General features: G+C 39.2%; 1 protein-coding gene across 1 annotated transcript in view; it reads left to right on the top strand.

Moving 5' to 3' along the window:
* Window positions 1-16573, top strand: part of KITLG (KIT ligand) — a 95606-nt gene that overhangs the window by 60989 nt on the left and 18044 nt on the right. Inside the window, exon 5 of the mRNA XM_042782493.1 lies at window positions 731-793. Coding sequence (XP_042638427.1) covers window positions 731-793 — 63 coding nt within the window. The remainder of the gene's footprint in view (window positions 1-730; window positions 794-16573) is intronic.

The raw sequence follows: 16573 nt of genomic DNA, 5'->3' as shown, positions 1-16573 counted from the left end.
ACACTTAGGAAGGGGCTAGATTATCAAGTAGCTTGCATGCAGAATACCTGTCCTTCTTTGCCTTGTTTCTCCATCTAGAATAGTAGCTTTAATTTACATGGTTCATTCGTTTAAAGAGAGAGAGAGAGAGAGAAAGAGAGAGAGAGCGCGCTGCTTAGTCTCATTCCACTTGCAGAGGTGTCTACTGTATCTCTGCCACTGGGGCTGACTCTGAGCATGGAACATACGATGACTAGGTCATATTGCTTTTCAAAAATGGAGATGAAGATTCTGAAGACAAAAGAAATTATACAGGCATGGTGGGAAGTTTGAGAAGAAGGAAGTTAAGTGAAAAGAACAAGTGAGCAACTCTAAAGTAAATGAAAAAAGTGAGAAAGACCTTCCATGACAGCTTAGATTTGTTTTCAGTGAGGAGTCAGGATTCTACTGTTTTCCTGGGAGAGAGAATGGGGATGCTTTTTTTTGTTGTTGTTGTTCTCTGGCTCCTTTTTATGATCAACATACAACAATAGTTCTCAGATTGAGCATGAAGGGCTTGTTAAATAAGATATAGTAGGTCTGGTATGGCCTGTCAGTTTGTATTTCTCACAAGTTCCCCAATGATACTGGTCACTGACACTGTTTGCATGTTTTGTTTTCTTTTTTCCCTCTAAATTTCTGAGGATAATTATGATGAATTGATGTGCATGAATTTTCTTATGGAATTCTTTTTTTGTTTTTGTCTCTATAGGTGGCAAATCTTCCAAAAGACTATAAGATATCCCTCAACTATGTTCCCGGGATGGACATTTTGGTATGTTAACTGTACATTTCTGAGTTTTATTTTAGTAGCTAACATAAAAGATGGGATTATTCATATTGAGATAGGAAACTTAGATGTTTGCTGCCATTTTGAAGTTTGCTAATCATCAGGATTTGAAGAAGATATGTTTGGAATTTGACTTATATACTCTTTTCCTCAAGCAACTGTTAAACTTCTGATTTGAGTGAGCGTTTCAACATGTGTCTTAGGCTTCTACTCCAAAGAAAAGAAATAAGATCATCTTCCCTAGACGTAGCCACAATTATCTCTTTTTCCTTCAGTCTCCCCATAAAAGAATTGAATGTAAAATTAGGTAAATTTTTTCATACCTATAAAGGTTTTTTGTAAACTCAAAAAACTCACTGCCGTTGAGGTCAGATCCGACTCATAGAGACCCCTCCTTGGGTTTCCAAGATAGTGTCATTACGGAAGTAGATTGCCCAATCTTCCTTCTGAGGAGTGGCTGGTGGATTTGAACCACCAGGCTTCTGGTTAGCAGTCAAATACCTTAGGCTTTATGCTACCAGATTGCCTAAGGTTGTATATAGCTATCTTATTGTCTATTTTATTCGAGAACATAATCCCTGTAAATCTCCCTGTTGCCTTTTAGGGCAATTATTTTTCTGAGCTGGGAGTTTCCATTCCAGTGTGTATTTTAAGGACTTGGGAGGAGGATAGCATCCCCTGGCCGTTATACACAATGATTCTGCATCCTGTTATACTTTTACTGCAAACTATGTATCACAATGATTCTGCATCCTGTTATACTTTTACTGCAAACTATGTATCCATAAATGATACACGGTACTTTTGCATATTTTATATTCTTGCCTTATACTCCATATACTATTTTGCAACTTGCTTATATTTTTCAATATATATTTGACATACATCATGTTGTTCCATGTTGATTTATTTTCACTACTGTATTGTATTCCTTGAGTTAATTTAAAACTGTTTGGTTTACTCTCTACTCTGCCAGTCAACATCTTTCCATAATTTACCAAATACTTACTACACACCTACTTTGTGCAAGTTGTCTTCAGTCTTGAGTAATTTCTGTGGTTAGTTCATGAAAGTTACTACCAGGTTAAAATAATACAGCAAATATTTTTGAGCATTCAAAGACTACAAGGCTATATTTTCAAGAGAATACCAAAGAGTATATTTCTTTGCATTCGTTGTTGTTGTTATTTTTGTTAAATGCCATAGAGTTGGCTCCAAGTCATAGCAACGCTGGGTACAACAGAACAAAACACTGCCCAGTCCTGTGCCAGCCTCACAATCCTTGCTATGCCTGAGCCCATCATTGCAGCCACTGTGTCAATCCATCTTGTTGAGGACCTTCCCTTTTTTCACTGATCCTCCACTTTACCAAGCATGATATCCTTCTCCAGGGATTGGTCCCTTCTGACCCCAAGACCAAAGTAGGTGAGATGAAGTCTGGCCATTCTTGCTTCCAAGGAGAATTCTGGCAGCACTTCTTCTAGGACAGATTTGTTTGTTCTTCTGGAAGTCCATGGTACTTTCAGTACTATTTACCAACACCACAACTCAAAAGCATCAACTCTTCTTCAGTCTTCCTTATTCATTGTCCAGCTCTCACATGCATATGAGGTAATTGAACATACAGTGGTGCAAGAATGGCAAGGAGGCCACATGTTCTGACCTCCTCTAATCCCACAAGAGGAAGGCCGAATCACCATCAATAGCACAAGGCCTATTACTGCAAGGCCAGACATGCTGCCTTCCTCCAGCCCTTTCACCAACTATTCCTCCCAAAGCACCCACCACCTCTCTCCTGGGTTCGATAATTTGCTGCAGTGGCCACACAGAACTCACAGATTATGGAGTTTATTAGGGAAACACCAAGCTACAATTCAAGTTCAGGAAAAACGCTCAGTCTCTCTCCCAGCCCACCATCTCTCAGCCAAGTCTCTTACAGTCTCTCCCCCAGCAGTGCATGTCCCTCGGTGTCTCACTCAGCAATGCATGTCTCTTGCGTCTCTTTCCCAGCAGCACGTGTCTCTTTCTGGGGTGCGTGTCTCTTTCGGCAGCACGTCTTCCTCAACCAGCAGTCAGAAAAAGTTTTGCCTCTAGGAGGCCTCCTTTTGAGCCCAGCAGGGTGGCCAAACTAGCCAATCATAGCATCAGAACTCTAAGCATGTGAGAGAGAGTGGGAACCTCCCAGAACATTGTATTGTGCCACACCCAACAGAAATAACCCAGGTGGATAACATTTACAATCAGGAGCTCCTCAGTTGCTCATTCCACCACTGAGTTTACAATGACTTATGGTTAGAAAAGCCATACTAAGTAATTTACTACACTGCAAGTGGCTTCGAATAGGTGTACCTTAGTCTTCAAAGAGACATCTTTGTTCTTCAGCATTTTAAAGAGGTCTTTTGCAGCACATTTGCCCAGTGCAGTAAGACATCTGATGTCTTGACTGCTGCTTCCAATCGTGTTGATTATGTATCTAAGTCACATGAACTCTTTGAAAACTTCAATCATTTCTCCATTTACCATGATACTGCTTATTGGTAAAGTTGTGAGGACTTTTGTTTTCTTTATATTGAGGTGCAATCCGTACTGCAAACTGTAGTCTTTAATCTTCATCAGTAAGTTCTTCAGATCATCCTCACATTCAGCAAGCAAGGTTGTGTTAACTGTATTGTCACAGGCTGGAAATGAGTCTTATTCCAATCCTGATGCCATCTTCTTCTTTATATAGTCTAGCTTCTTGGATTATTTGCTCAGCATACAGACTGAATGAATTAGTAGGTATTTTTAATTTAAACTACCAAAACTTTATTAGTGTATCTTAATACTGAAGAAGTAATTCTCAAGTTATTTAAGTAAATGTCTGTCCCATTGAGATAGAGTTGTCTAGAAATAAGAATGCAGAAATTATAGCAGCATGAAAGTTAATTAGTGTAATCGTTCAGTTACTTAGCAAAATTTGTTTAGGACAATCTTTGGAGCTGGCAGTAGCCCCTACAATGGACTCAAACATACTAAGAATCATGAAGATGGTGTAGATCTGGGTAGTATTTCTTTCCATTGCAGTTGCCATGAGTTGAGGACCAATTTGATGGCAGCTAACAGCGATGAGAAGACTACCATAGACAGAGAAAGTGTTAAGAGGAGTACTTAGGTAGTAAGACCTACCTTGCTCTTACCTTTAACAACATTTAGGGCAGTGATTCTCAACCTTAATCAAAAAAATCATGCTGTTCTTTGAAAAACAACACGAGTTAAATTGAAAACGACTAAGTTTGTGCTGGTATAATCATAGGTTGTGGCAAATCATATACTCCAGTAGCAGCTAGTGATAGCAAGAGCCAAACTTGTAAGATAAAATAAAGTTGATTCATTGCCATATTTTTTTGTTGTTATTTCTGTAATTGAGAAAAGTCTTCTATTATTTGATGCTGGCATGTAATCTTGGCACAACTGGGGAACACTGTTCTTGGCCACCACAGTTGGCAAGAAAAACATGCCTGTGCATAGGGCTTTGGACAGAAGCAAAGGACTTAGCCTTTGTTTTACCTTCATTTAAAAATGTTGGTTTCTGCCAAGACCAGAGGAGTTTCCCAGTCCAGAGGCCTCTGATTAGTTGTCACTGGTCAGGGTCCCAGCTGCCCTATCTATTTTCTTCAAACAATAGAGGGTGGAGTAGGAGTAAGAGTAGAAGCCAGAAAACTTCTTTAGGGACAAAGCAATAAAATTCTGCCTTAGGCCCTGGGCAGGAAAAAAAAAAAAAAAGCTCCTAGAATAGAAACACTTTAATTTTTACTTTTGTTTTTAAAATTGGCTAAGTACTCCTGAAAAAGGGAGGCTGCTTCTTTAAAAGACTTTCTTAGATAATTATCTAGATGCTTCTTTGGCAAATAGCAATGTGATGATCAACCACTTAGTATTTAAGTCCAACTCCAACAATAGTTACCAATTCTATTTTAAACTCGTTATTGTTGTTAGGTGCATTAGAGTCCATTCTAACTCATAGGGACCCTATATGACAGAGTAGAACTGCCCGATGGGGTTTTCTAGGCTGTAATCTAGGATGGGAGAAGCCAAAAGGGAAGAACACCTTTGCCATTTTGCAAGTAGGATAACTAATGAAAAAAAAAATTCAAGTCTTGAGTTGCAATATTGAAGGATTCTACAAGTAAAATATTAAACAACATAGGATCATTAAAAAAAAAAAAAAGGGAAGGAGTACACAGAGTGACATGTACCAAAAAGAACTGGTTGATGTTCAACCATTTCAGGACTTAGCATACGATCAAGAACGGATGGTATTAAAGGATAAAGCTGCACTGTAGGTGTTGGTGTAAAACAGCACTCCAGAATTGATGGAATACCAATTAAGGAGTTTCAAGAAATGGATCCAATACTGGAAGCACTCAGTCATCCATGCCAAGAAATTTGGAAGACAGCTACCTGGCCAGCTGACTGGAAGAGATCCATAATTGTGCCCATTCCAAAGAAGGTGATCCAACAGAATGTGGAAATCATCAAACAATATCATTAATATCACATGCAAGGAAAATTATGCTGAGGGTAATTCAAAACCATTTGCAGCAGCAGTCTATTGGCAAGGTACTGCCAAAAATTCAAGCCAGATTCAGAAGAGAGCATGGAGTGAAGAATGTCATTGCTGATGTCAAATGGATCTTGGCTGAAAACAGAGAATACCAGAAAGATGTTTACTTGTGTTTTATTGACTGTACAATGGCTTTGACTGTGTAGATCATAACAAATTATAGATAACATTGCAAAGGATGGGAATTCCAGAACACTTAATTGTGCCCGTGAGGTACTTGTACATAGAATAAGAGGCAGTTGTTAGTTGTTTAAAATCAGGAAATGTGTATATCAGGGTTGTATCCTTTCACCAAGCTCTCTGGTAGCGTAGTGCCTAAGTCACTTGACTGCTAACTAGAAGGCTGGCAGTTCAAACCCACCACTCCTTGGAAGGAAGGTTGGGCAATCTACTTCCGAGTGATACCACCTCGGAAACCCAAGGAGGGGTTACTGTGAGTAAGAGACAACTCAATGGCACATAACTACAACAGCAATCCTTTCGCCAAACTATTCCATTTGTGTGCTGAGCAAATAATCTAAGAAATTTAAATATGTGAAGAAGAACACAGTAACAGGATTAGAGGAAAACTCGTTAACCACATGTAATATCCAGATGACACAACCCTGCTTGCTGTAAAGTGAACATGACTTGAAGCACTTAACTGATAAAGATCAAAGATTACAATCTTTCAGTATGGATTATACCTCAACATAAAGAAAACAAAAACCTTATGACTGGACCAGTAAGTAAAATTATAATTAACAGGGAAAAGATTAAAGTTGTCAGGGATTTCATTTTACTTGGCTCTACAGTTAACGCCCATGGAAGCAGCAGTCAAGAAATCAAATGACATATTGCACTGGGCAAAAGACCTCTTTAAAGTGTTAAAAAGCAGAGATTTCACTTTGAAGACTAAAGCACACTTGACCCAGTCATGATTTTTTAGTCATCTCATATGCACACAAAAGCTGGACAGTGAGTAAGGAAGACAGCAGAAGAACTGATGCATTTGAATTATGGTGTTGGTGATGAATATTGAATGTACTGTGGACTGCCAGAAAAATACACCTATCAGTCTTTGAAGTATAGCCAGAATGCTTCTCAGGAGGGAGGATAGCAAGAATTCATCTCTTGCGCTTTGGGCATATTATCAGGAGGGACCAGCCCCTGGAGAAGACAGCATCCTTGGTAAAAGTTAGAGGGTGAATAAGGAAGAGACTCTCAATGAGACGGATTGACACAGTGGCTGCAATAGTGGGCTGAAACATAGAAACACATGTGAGAATGGCCAGGAAGGGACCCTGTTTCATTCTGTTATACATAGGGTCACTGTGGGTTGGAATTGACTCAGCAGCACCTAATAACAATAACAGTAACAATTCTTAAGGGAGCATATTGTCAGCTCTTTCTTCTGTTGAGCCACAAGATGGGTTCAAACTGCCAATCCTTTGGTTAGCAGCTAAGCTCTTCAGCATTGTGCCATATTAACAGATTGTTAGAATTGTGGCATAGTGCCTAAGACATTTGACTGTTAACCGGAAGGTTGGCGGTTCAAACCCACCACCTACTCCATGGAAGGAAGACTGGGCAATCTACTTCTACAAAGATTTACTGCCTCAGAAACCCAATGGGGGTCGCTATGAGTCGGAATCAACTCGATGGCCAAAAAACCAAACTCACTTCTGTTGAGTCGGTTCCGACTCACAGTGACCCCTCCTTGGGTTTCCAAGGTGGTATCTCTAAGGAAGTAGACTGCCCAGTCTTCCTTCCGAGGAGTGGCTAGTGAGTTTGAACTGCCAGTAGCAGTCAGATGCCTTAGGCGCTAGGCCACCAAAGCTTTTAAATATTTTTGGTTCTTGTTATGTACTAAAAACCTTATTATGAACAGAATGAAAATTAAGTTGCTGAATTTGTGACATGCATCTGCATTCATTCAAATGTCTATAAAATTGTGTAAACTATAAGTTATTTGTGGTATTTGACTTAAGAAAAAAACTTCATCAGTTTTTAATTAAATTACATATTCACCAGTTTTGTTAACTTTTTTTTGTAAAATAATTTTACATTCACAGAAATGTTGCAAGAATTTTCAAAGAACGTCATATACCCTTTAAGCCACATTAACTTATTCTTGATATTTTTTTTCACTAGATTTATCAATGATTTTCTTCCTGTGTGTATATGTGTGTGTGTGTGTGTTTCCAAACTCCTTGAGGGTAAATTGTATGTATCATGGCCATTTACCCCTAAGTACTTAAGTGTATATTTCGTAAGTAAAGGATGTTGTTTTTAACCATAGTACAATGGTCAACTTCAAACTTCAATAAATTCAGCTATAATGAAAATATTTTTTATCTGTCTATTGGCTGTATTTCAGTTGTATCAATGGGCCCCGTCAGTAATGCACATGCCCCTCCATTTCTTTTCCTTCATAGAGTTCAGGATCTGTTCATGATTTGATTTGCATTTAGTTACCATGTATGGTAGGCATAATAATGACTCACCCAACATGTTCTGTATTAATCCCTTAAACTCATGAATGTGTTAAAATGCTTCAGAAGGGAAGATGATTCTGGATTATCTAGATGGGACCAATGTACTCACAATGGTCTTCATTAAAAGGAAATAGAATGGTAAGAGCCGGGGAAAGATTTAAAGATGGTATGTACACTCCTGACTTTGAAGATGGAGGAAGGCGCCCGGAACGAAGGAATGCTGTTGGCCTGTAGAAGTTGAAAAAGACAAGGAAGTGTTTGCTTCCCTAAAACCTCTAAAAAAAAAAAAAAAAAAAAACCCCATCTCCTTCCTCACCACCTTGATTTTAGCCTGGTAAGACCCATTTTGGACTTTTGACCTCCCAAACTGTAGATAATAAATTTTTGTTGTTTTAAACCACTAAGATTGTCGTAATTTGTTACAGCAGAAATAGGAAATGAGTACAGCATGTCTCTTCAGCCTTCTTTAATCTAGAAGAATTCCTCAGTCTTCCTTTGTCTTTTGACATTAATTTTTTAATAATGCAGCCCTTACCCCTTTAAATAGAATGTTTCTCATTTAGGGTTTGATTTATGCTTCTTAATGATCATAAGAAGCTCTGGTGGCACAGTGCCTAAGACATTTGACTGCTAACCAGAAGGCTGGCAGTTCAAACCCACAAGCCACTCCATAGAAGGAAGATTTACTGCCTGAGAAACCCAAGGGACGTCGCTATGAGTCGGAGTTGACTCGATAGCAGTGCGTTTGGTTTGGTTTTGGTTTAATGATCATATTCAGAGTATGCATTAACTGCCAGGATGCTACATAAGTGATGATGGATCTTTCTCAGGTTATCCCATCCAGAGGCACATAATGTCCATCTTCCCTTCCTGGGGTCTGTTAGTTTTGATCTTCTGGTTAAAGTGTTGAACTCTCTATATATATTTACTTTAGCAACTGATAAACAGTCTTTGAGAAGATACTTTAAGACCTGATCAACGTTTTATCATCTATTAATGATTCTCACCTAAAACAATTGATGTCTTTATCAGTTTTTAATTAGATTATTTCTTAAGCCAGGACTAAATGGAGAGGTGGTTGACTCTGAGTGTAATGTTCCTGTAGCAATAAGCCTCCCAGCCATCTTTCTTTCCACAGCACCCTTTCTCAGGTTTGTACCATTTAACTTCTCGGCCATGTATGCCTCTTTGCACAGCATTGCTGCCTCTGTGGTCTCTTCCTGTTGCCTTTACCAGCATTCCTAGGATTTATCATCTGAAGTTTTGACTCTTCTTCAGTAGACAGAATGATATATTCCCACAGAATATAGAAGGTATCAAACAATATCATTAATATCACACACAAGTAAAATCCTGCCGAAGATAATACAAAAATGGTTGCAGCAGAGAACTTTCAGACCTGCAAGCTGGATTCAGAAGAGGATGTGGAATGAGAGATATCATTGCTAATGTCAGATGGATCTTGGCTAAAAGCAAAGAATACCAGAAAGATTTTTCACTTGTATTTTATTGTCTATGCAAAAGCATTCAATTGTGTGGATCATAACAAATTATGGATAACATTGAGAAGAATGGGAATTCCAGAACACTTCATTGTGCTAATGAGGAACCTGTACATGGACCAGGAGACTGCCATTTGAACTGAACAAGGGGACACTGCAGGTATAAAATCAGGAAGGGAGTGCATCAGGGTTATATCCTTTCAGCATACTTATTCAATCTGAGCAAATAATCCGAGAAGCTGGACTGTATGAAAAAGAGTGTGACATCAGGATCATTAACAACCCGTGATATGCAGACGACACAACCTTGCTTGCTGAAAGTGAAGATGACTTGAAGCACTTACTGATGAAGTTTAAAGACTGCAGTCTGCAGTAAGAATTATACCTCAACATAAAGAAAATGAAAATCCTCACAACTGGCCCCAAAAAGCAACATCATAGTAAATGGAGAAATGATTGAAGTTGTCAAAATTTCATGTTACTTGGTTCCACAATCAACACCAATGGAAATAGCAGTCAAGAAATCTGACGATGTATTGCACTGATCAAATCTGCTTCAAAAGACTTCTTTAAAGTGCTGAAGAACAAAAATGTCTCTTTGAAGACTAAGGTGCCCTAACCCAAGCCATGGTGTTTTCAGTTGCCACAAATACATATGAAAGCTGGACAGTGAATAAGGAAGACCAAAGAAGAATTGATGCTTTTGAGTTATGGTGTTGGCAAAGAATACTGAAAGTACAGTGGACTGCCAGAAGAACTAACAAATCTGTCCTGGAAGAAGTGCTGCCGGAATGCTCCTCAAAAGTGAGAATGGCCAGACTTTGTCTTACCTACCTTGGTCATGTTGTCGAAAGCAATCATTCCCTGGAGAAAGATATCATGCTTAGTTTAAGGAGTTCCTTAAACTTAAGAAACTTCAACTAAGTTCCTTAGTAAAGAGGAGAGTCAGTGAAAAAAAGACCCTTAATGAAATGGATTGACACAGTAGCTGCAATGATGGGCTCAGGTATAGCAAGGATTTTAATGTTGGTGCAGGATCGGGCAGTGTTTCACTCTGTTGTACACAGGGCCGCTATGACTCGGAGTCAATTTGATGGCACCTAACAACAACAAATACATATATATGTGCGTGTGTGTGTATGTGTATGTATATACATGTACAAATATACGTATATATACACATACACACATCATTTTAACTTTGTTTATGTACTTTGAATGGCTTCTCATTGCTTTTAGGAAACAGGAAAAGGAACTCCTTAAACAAGGCCTGTGAGACTCGGTCCAGCACTGTTCCACATCTGTTTTGAGTCGCTAATATCATAACATCTTCCCTGCTGCCCCAGTTACTTTGCACATTCCTTTCCCTGTACCTGCAGTGTCCTTCCCTGTACCTGACCAATCCCTTTATCCAGGTGACTCCTGATTTTAGTTTCACTTCCTTAAGACAGACTCCCCTCCTTCCTAAGGAAGCCAAATCATCCTACTGGAAACTGCTCTTTTCATATCACTTCTCAGTGTAGCCATTTTCCATTTGTTTGAGGGTTTGTTTGATAATCTTTCCCTATCAAAGCTTTGTGAAGGCAGGGGTCACATTCTTTTTGTTCTGACTTATATCTTCAGTGCCATATTCGTGGTAAGTACTTAATATTAACTAGGAACAAAAAGGTGTAGGGGGAAAGGAAAGAAAAAAAGGAAGGAGGGAAAGAAGGAAAGGAAAGAGAAGAGGACTGGTCCCTGACATGTAATCATTTGTGATTTGACTGAGGCACACATTTATGCTGAATGTAGGCCACAGGGTTAATACAATGGAGTGAGTGTATAGCTCATCACATAGTACTTGCACCTCAGCGTTAATGTTCTCTTCTTAGATATGTGTGCATTTTATGAAATATCTTAGGTATAAGAGCTGTATTGTATACTTTTGAGGAATTATGGTTCATTTGAACTTTTTGTAACTACTTTCCTTGACTCATTTCTGTACCCAGAGCCAACTCATTGTTCCCAGTTACGTAAGAGTAAAAGCCAACCTGAATAGAGTGGGAGAACAATGTGGAATGAAACTCAAAATCATTAAAAAAAAAAAAAAAATGAACCAGTTTTGCTGGTTTGTTAGAGCCTGATGGAACCACTGAGATTATGGCCTCTGGCTGCCCTTTAGATCTGGAATTGAATCCACTTCTGTGGCTTCCAGCCAAACAAAAGACAGGCATATGAGCTGAACATTTACACCAGGTAGATACACTCCTTGGAGAGATCAATGATGGGAGAATAGAAGGGCTGTGTGCTCACAGGGAGACAGCTTGGGGGAGAGGAGTGCGTGGAGGAAGGACACAAGGAAGAGGTAACTATGGGGAGGAAGTGGGAGGGGAGCTGTTGCATTGCGGGAAATTGTAGTCAATGTCATTAGACAAAGTGTGTGTGAGCTACTGTATGGAAAATGAATTTGCTCTGCAAACTTGCACCTAAATAACAATAAATTTTTTTAAAAAAAGTAAAAGCCAAATGCCTGAAATTAATATCCATGACTCTTTAACCTTGTCCTCTCCTAACCATGTTGTCTTACTGCTCTTTATTTCCCAATACAATTTGCCAGCTCAAACAAGTGCCTCTTAAAATCACCAGGTTTATTCTCAATTCCAAGGTTTTGGTTAGTGCTGCTTCCCCTAGCCAAGATGTCCTTGCCTCTCGTTTCCAGTCATCCAAATTCTACCCACAGAATCATAGGGCATCTTTATGCTGAAGGCTTCCTTAGTGGTCATCTCCAAGGTCAATTTAAGATTCCTCTTTCTCACAAGGCCATTTCCTAATTTGAGCCCACACCCTCTCTCGCCTCTATAATTGGCCAATGAAAATTGACGTCACACCTACTCTCTGCTGAGCATTGTGCTTGATGTTGAGGATAATGTGGTCATCAGCACTGATATGCTGCCTGCTTTGTGGAATTTACCATTTAGTTTGTTATCTCTGAGTTTCCATTGAATTTGTCCAGAAATTGTTCATTTTGGATACATGGTCATATATAACTGTTCAATAATTTGTGTATTCTGTATTTATCTCAAAGTATTTCTGTGAGATAATACTTATGAAAGCCTGAATTATGCATGTAATAATTGCCAGGTATTATTATTATTAATAATTTACTGTTGTTGTTATGTGCCGTCAAGTTTTTTTCACAGCATTTTAACTGTCTAAAGAATAGAGAGCAAATCTTTCATTCCTTTGTATTTCCTGATCATTCTGTAGACACTTCGATGTGTGTGGTAGCCACTCAAAAAAAAATCCTTAACAATAAATATTTACTGTAGGAACAATTGCCAGATTTCCAGATCTTGAAGTCCATCTCATTAGTTAGACTCCTTTAGTTCTTGTTAGCAGTAATGAACTCAAAGTTCATGGACAAACAAAAAAGACTCATTGTTGTAAGGATACTTAAGAATACCATGCCACCCACAGGCAGGGATGCAGCCAAGCCTCATGAGGAGACTGGAACCAGGACTGGGAAGCCACAGGGGGTCTCCTTTCCCCATCACTGAGACTCTGCCTCATTCTGTCTGTCAAGACTTTTTTTCTGAAGTTCAAGCTCCTGGTAGAATGTAGCTGTCTGAGAGCTCTCAGCTTTACATAGTATGATTTCAGCTCTGCCTGCATATGGAGTATCAGTTCTTATTATCACTACCTGTTCTTGGGAGGGATGTCTTGATTGGTCCATTTGGGTCAGGTGCCCACCCACATCCAATCAGTTGTAGCCACAAAGAAGAGTGACCACTTGTAAACATGCATCCTGAACATGCACCTCTGAACTGGGTCACTTCTTACGAAAACGGAAGAAGTCAACCAAGTAAATACAGCAGTATTTTATCTTTTTCCATCTCCCATATAATAAAGCATTTGCTTAAAATGAATAAGTGGAAAATGTTAATTGAAGACATAAAATACCACATTAAGCACCATTTCTAAGCGACTATTTTGAGTACTCAAATTATGGCACTAGGGCCCATCTTCGTAATAAGTGATTATATTACAATATGTTTCAGAACATCTAGACTAAGGCTACCTGATAGAAATGTAACGCAAGTCACATATGTAATTTCAAATTCCTTAATAGGGGAGCTCTAGTAATGTAACGCCTAAGGCACTTGACTGCTAACCAGAAGGTTGGCGGTTCAAACCCACTAGCCACTCCTTGGAAGGAAGGTTGGGCAATCTACTTCCATAGTGATACTGGCTTGGCAACCCAAGGAGGGGTCGCTATGAGTCGGATCCAACTCGATGGCACATAACGACAACAATAGCCACATTAATAGAAAGTAAAAAGAAACAGGTGAAATTAAGTGTAATGAATTTTACATCTAAAATACCATTTCAACATATATAATCAATATAAAATTATGAATGAAATAATTTACATTCCTTTCTTTTTTTTTTTCCATATTATTCAAAACCAGTATGTATTTGACACTTCACAGCATATCCCAGTTTGGAAAAACATTTTTTTTGTTAGTAATGCTCTATATCTTGCCAATGCCAGTTGCCCCAGGGTCGATCCTGATACACAGCAACGCCGTTTGTGTCCAGCTGTGAGCCATAGGATTTTCAGTGGCTGTGTTTCCCAAAGCTGGTCACCAGATCTTTCTTCTGAGGCACATCTGGATAAACTCGAGCCTCTCACCTTTTGGTTAGCAGCAGAGCAGGTTAACTGTTTGTACCACGCAGGGACTCCCACTCTGTAGTTAGATTGTCTTAAAATTTATAGTTGAAAATGTAGATTCACACTACATTTGTCAGTTACTCTCAACATACTTAAAACTTTCCAGTAACTGAATCAAAGTTAAGTAAAATGAAAATTTTAACTCCTCACTCACATTAGTCACATTTCAAGTGGATTTCTGGTTTATTCACTAAAACAATTTGACACAACATTATTCTGCATGAATTAAGTGAAGAGCAGTCGACATGTGCTTTATGTTATTAGAACCTGAAAGTGAATAAAACATACAACTGGTATAGCATTTCTTCATTGATGAACTTTGCCTTACTTTCCATTTGGTAATTATTCCTAGTGACTAGTGGCTGCTGTGTTGAACAGCACAGGTTACATAAACCCCTTATTTTATAGATAGATAAATGGAAGCCCTGGATAGATTGAGCGTCTTGGCTAAAATCATAGAGTGAATTGTCGGAGGTGGAACTAGAAAGTGGGCCTCCAGTTTATCATTGTGGCTCTCACCTCCCCATGCTATCCCTTTCTTCCTGTGCTATTTTATGTCTGTGTCAGTGGCCATTTATAGGCCTCCCTTAGACAATAACATGTATTTATACTGTTTGCATTGATTACCATCCTAATCAGGTTGAGGTCCCTAACTCACTTCAATCCACATAAGAAAATATGAAGGTAAAAGTCAAAAGCGAACACTGGAAACCCAGAGTAATTGTTTAGGGACAGGATGAAAATAAATCATTACAAAACCCATCTTATTCAAAGGGAGGTAAGATTTTCAAGTGGAGCCCCTACACTGGGAATGTGAGCACAGTTATATTTCGCAAATTGTTTCATAGAAATTATATACATTTGCCTGCACATGGAATGTTACATAGGGACAAGGGAGAGTTCAGCGTTCTAGCTGTGCATGTGAAAACCAGAAGGATGATAAAGAAAATCTATTAATGGTAAATGGCATTTGTTGTTTCCTTGTCGTGATTACTTGGAGAGTTTTGCTTTCATCAGTATGACTCTGGATTGATTGAAATGAGACAGAAAGAGCCATTTCCATTCCCAAGTGATCCCTTCATTGAGCCTGGGGACCAGTGTGTCTGAGTCCAGATGTGAAACCAGATGATTCATGGTGAATCCAGCAGGAAAAAAATGTCTCAGCCCTGTGAGCTTTGTCGATGAAAACCACTCACCATTGAGTCAGTTCAGAGTCATGGTGAACTCAAGTGTGTCAGGGTCGCTCTGTGCTCCACAGAGTATTCAGTGGCTGAATTTTCTAGAGTAGGTTGCCAGGCCTTCCTTCTGAGGCACCTCCGGTGGACTCGAACACCCGGCCTTTACATGAGCAGTCGAATATGCTAACTATTTACACCACCCAGGGACTCTGCTGTCACTGTACTTACTCATTAAAAAAAAAAAAAAAAAAAAAATTAGACCAGTGATCGGAGCCCTAGAGGCTAAACCTATTTCTCTTTTAAATTTGCTGTGTTACCTTAGACTCGTTGCTTCACTGTTGTAGGCCTTGGTTTCCCCATTTATGAAATTGATGGGATTCTATCGGATGATCTTCAGTATTCTGGCTCTAAAATACTTTGATCCTAATGAAATGGCTCCAGGTTCTTTCCCAGCCAAGAGGTCTATTCTGAAAGCACAAGAAGAGAGAAAGGAATGCTTTGTGCTCTGGCCCTTCATACCTCTGAATCTGGCAACGCTGAGGTTTAATAAACACTAAGAAAAACAAAACAAAGAAAAAAGACAGTCAAGCTGGGCACTAATGCTGTTAATTAGATTAGTTCTATTAGAAGAATAGCTGAATACTCCTGGAGAATATTCCTCAGAGGCCTCACAATTTTGGAGCCATGGCTTTTCTCCTTCAAACTCTCTAATTGCTACTTCACCACAGCTCTCTCACACCATGGAGATACCAGCCTTGGGCCCAGTGAGGAAGTACTCAGGTGTCTAAGAATAACTAACAAATGAAAAGTTGTACAAAGTATATCAGTGATGGAATGTTACGTTTTGTCTACTTTGTCTACTTGCGGTGTTTTAATTTAATAAAGTTTATGCTTACTGTTCTTAACCCAAACCATGTAGAATAATGTTGTGTCAAGTTGTTTCTATTAATAAGCCAGAAGAGTTTCTTGAATGAGGCAGGAGGTGGAGAGGCAAACAAGGCATGATTGATTTAGCAACTCTCCAGTGTGTTTTTAAAGCACACAGTTTATTTCAGCTAGTATTTTCAAAGTTACCACTTCTTAGACCTCAGAGGTCCTATAGAGCACACTTTGTAGAACTCATATATGTTGTGGTGTTGTTGTTAAGTGCCGTCAAGTCATTTCCGGCTCATAGCGACCCCACGCACAGCAGAATGAAATACTGCCCGATCCCGCGCCAGCCCCACAATCCCTGCTATACTTGAGCCCATCATCGCAGCCACCGTATCAATCCATCTCGTTGAAGGCCTCCCCC

The sequence above is a fragment of the Orycteropus afer genome, unplaced genomic scaffold (assembly GCF_000298275.1).
Source record: "Orycteropus afer afer isolate SDZICR_OR568_19922 unplaced genomic scaffold, OryAfe1.0 scaffold00343, whole genome shotgun sequence".
Classification (NCBI taxonomy): Eukaryota; Metazoa; Chordata; class Mammalia; order Tubulidentata; family Orycteropodidae; genus Orycteropus; species Orycteropus afer.
The sequence above is the reverse complement of the archived record's forward strand: the minus strand, read 5'-3'. Positions and strand labels throughout refer to the sequence as shown.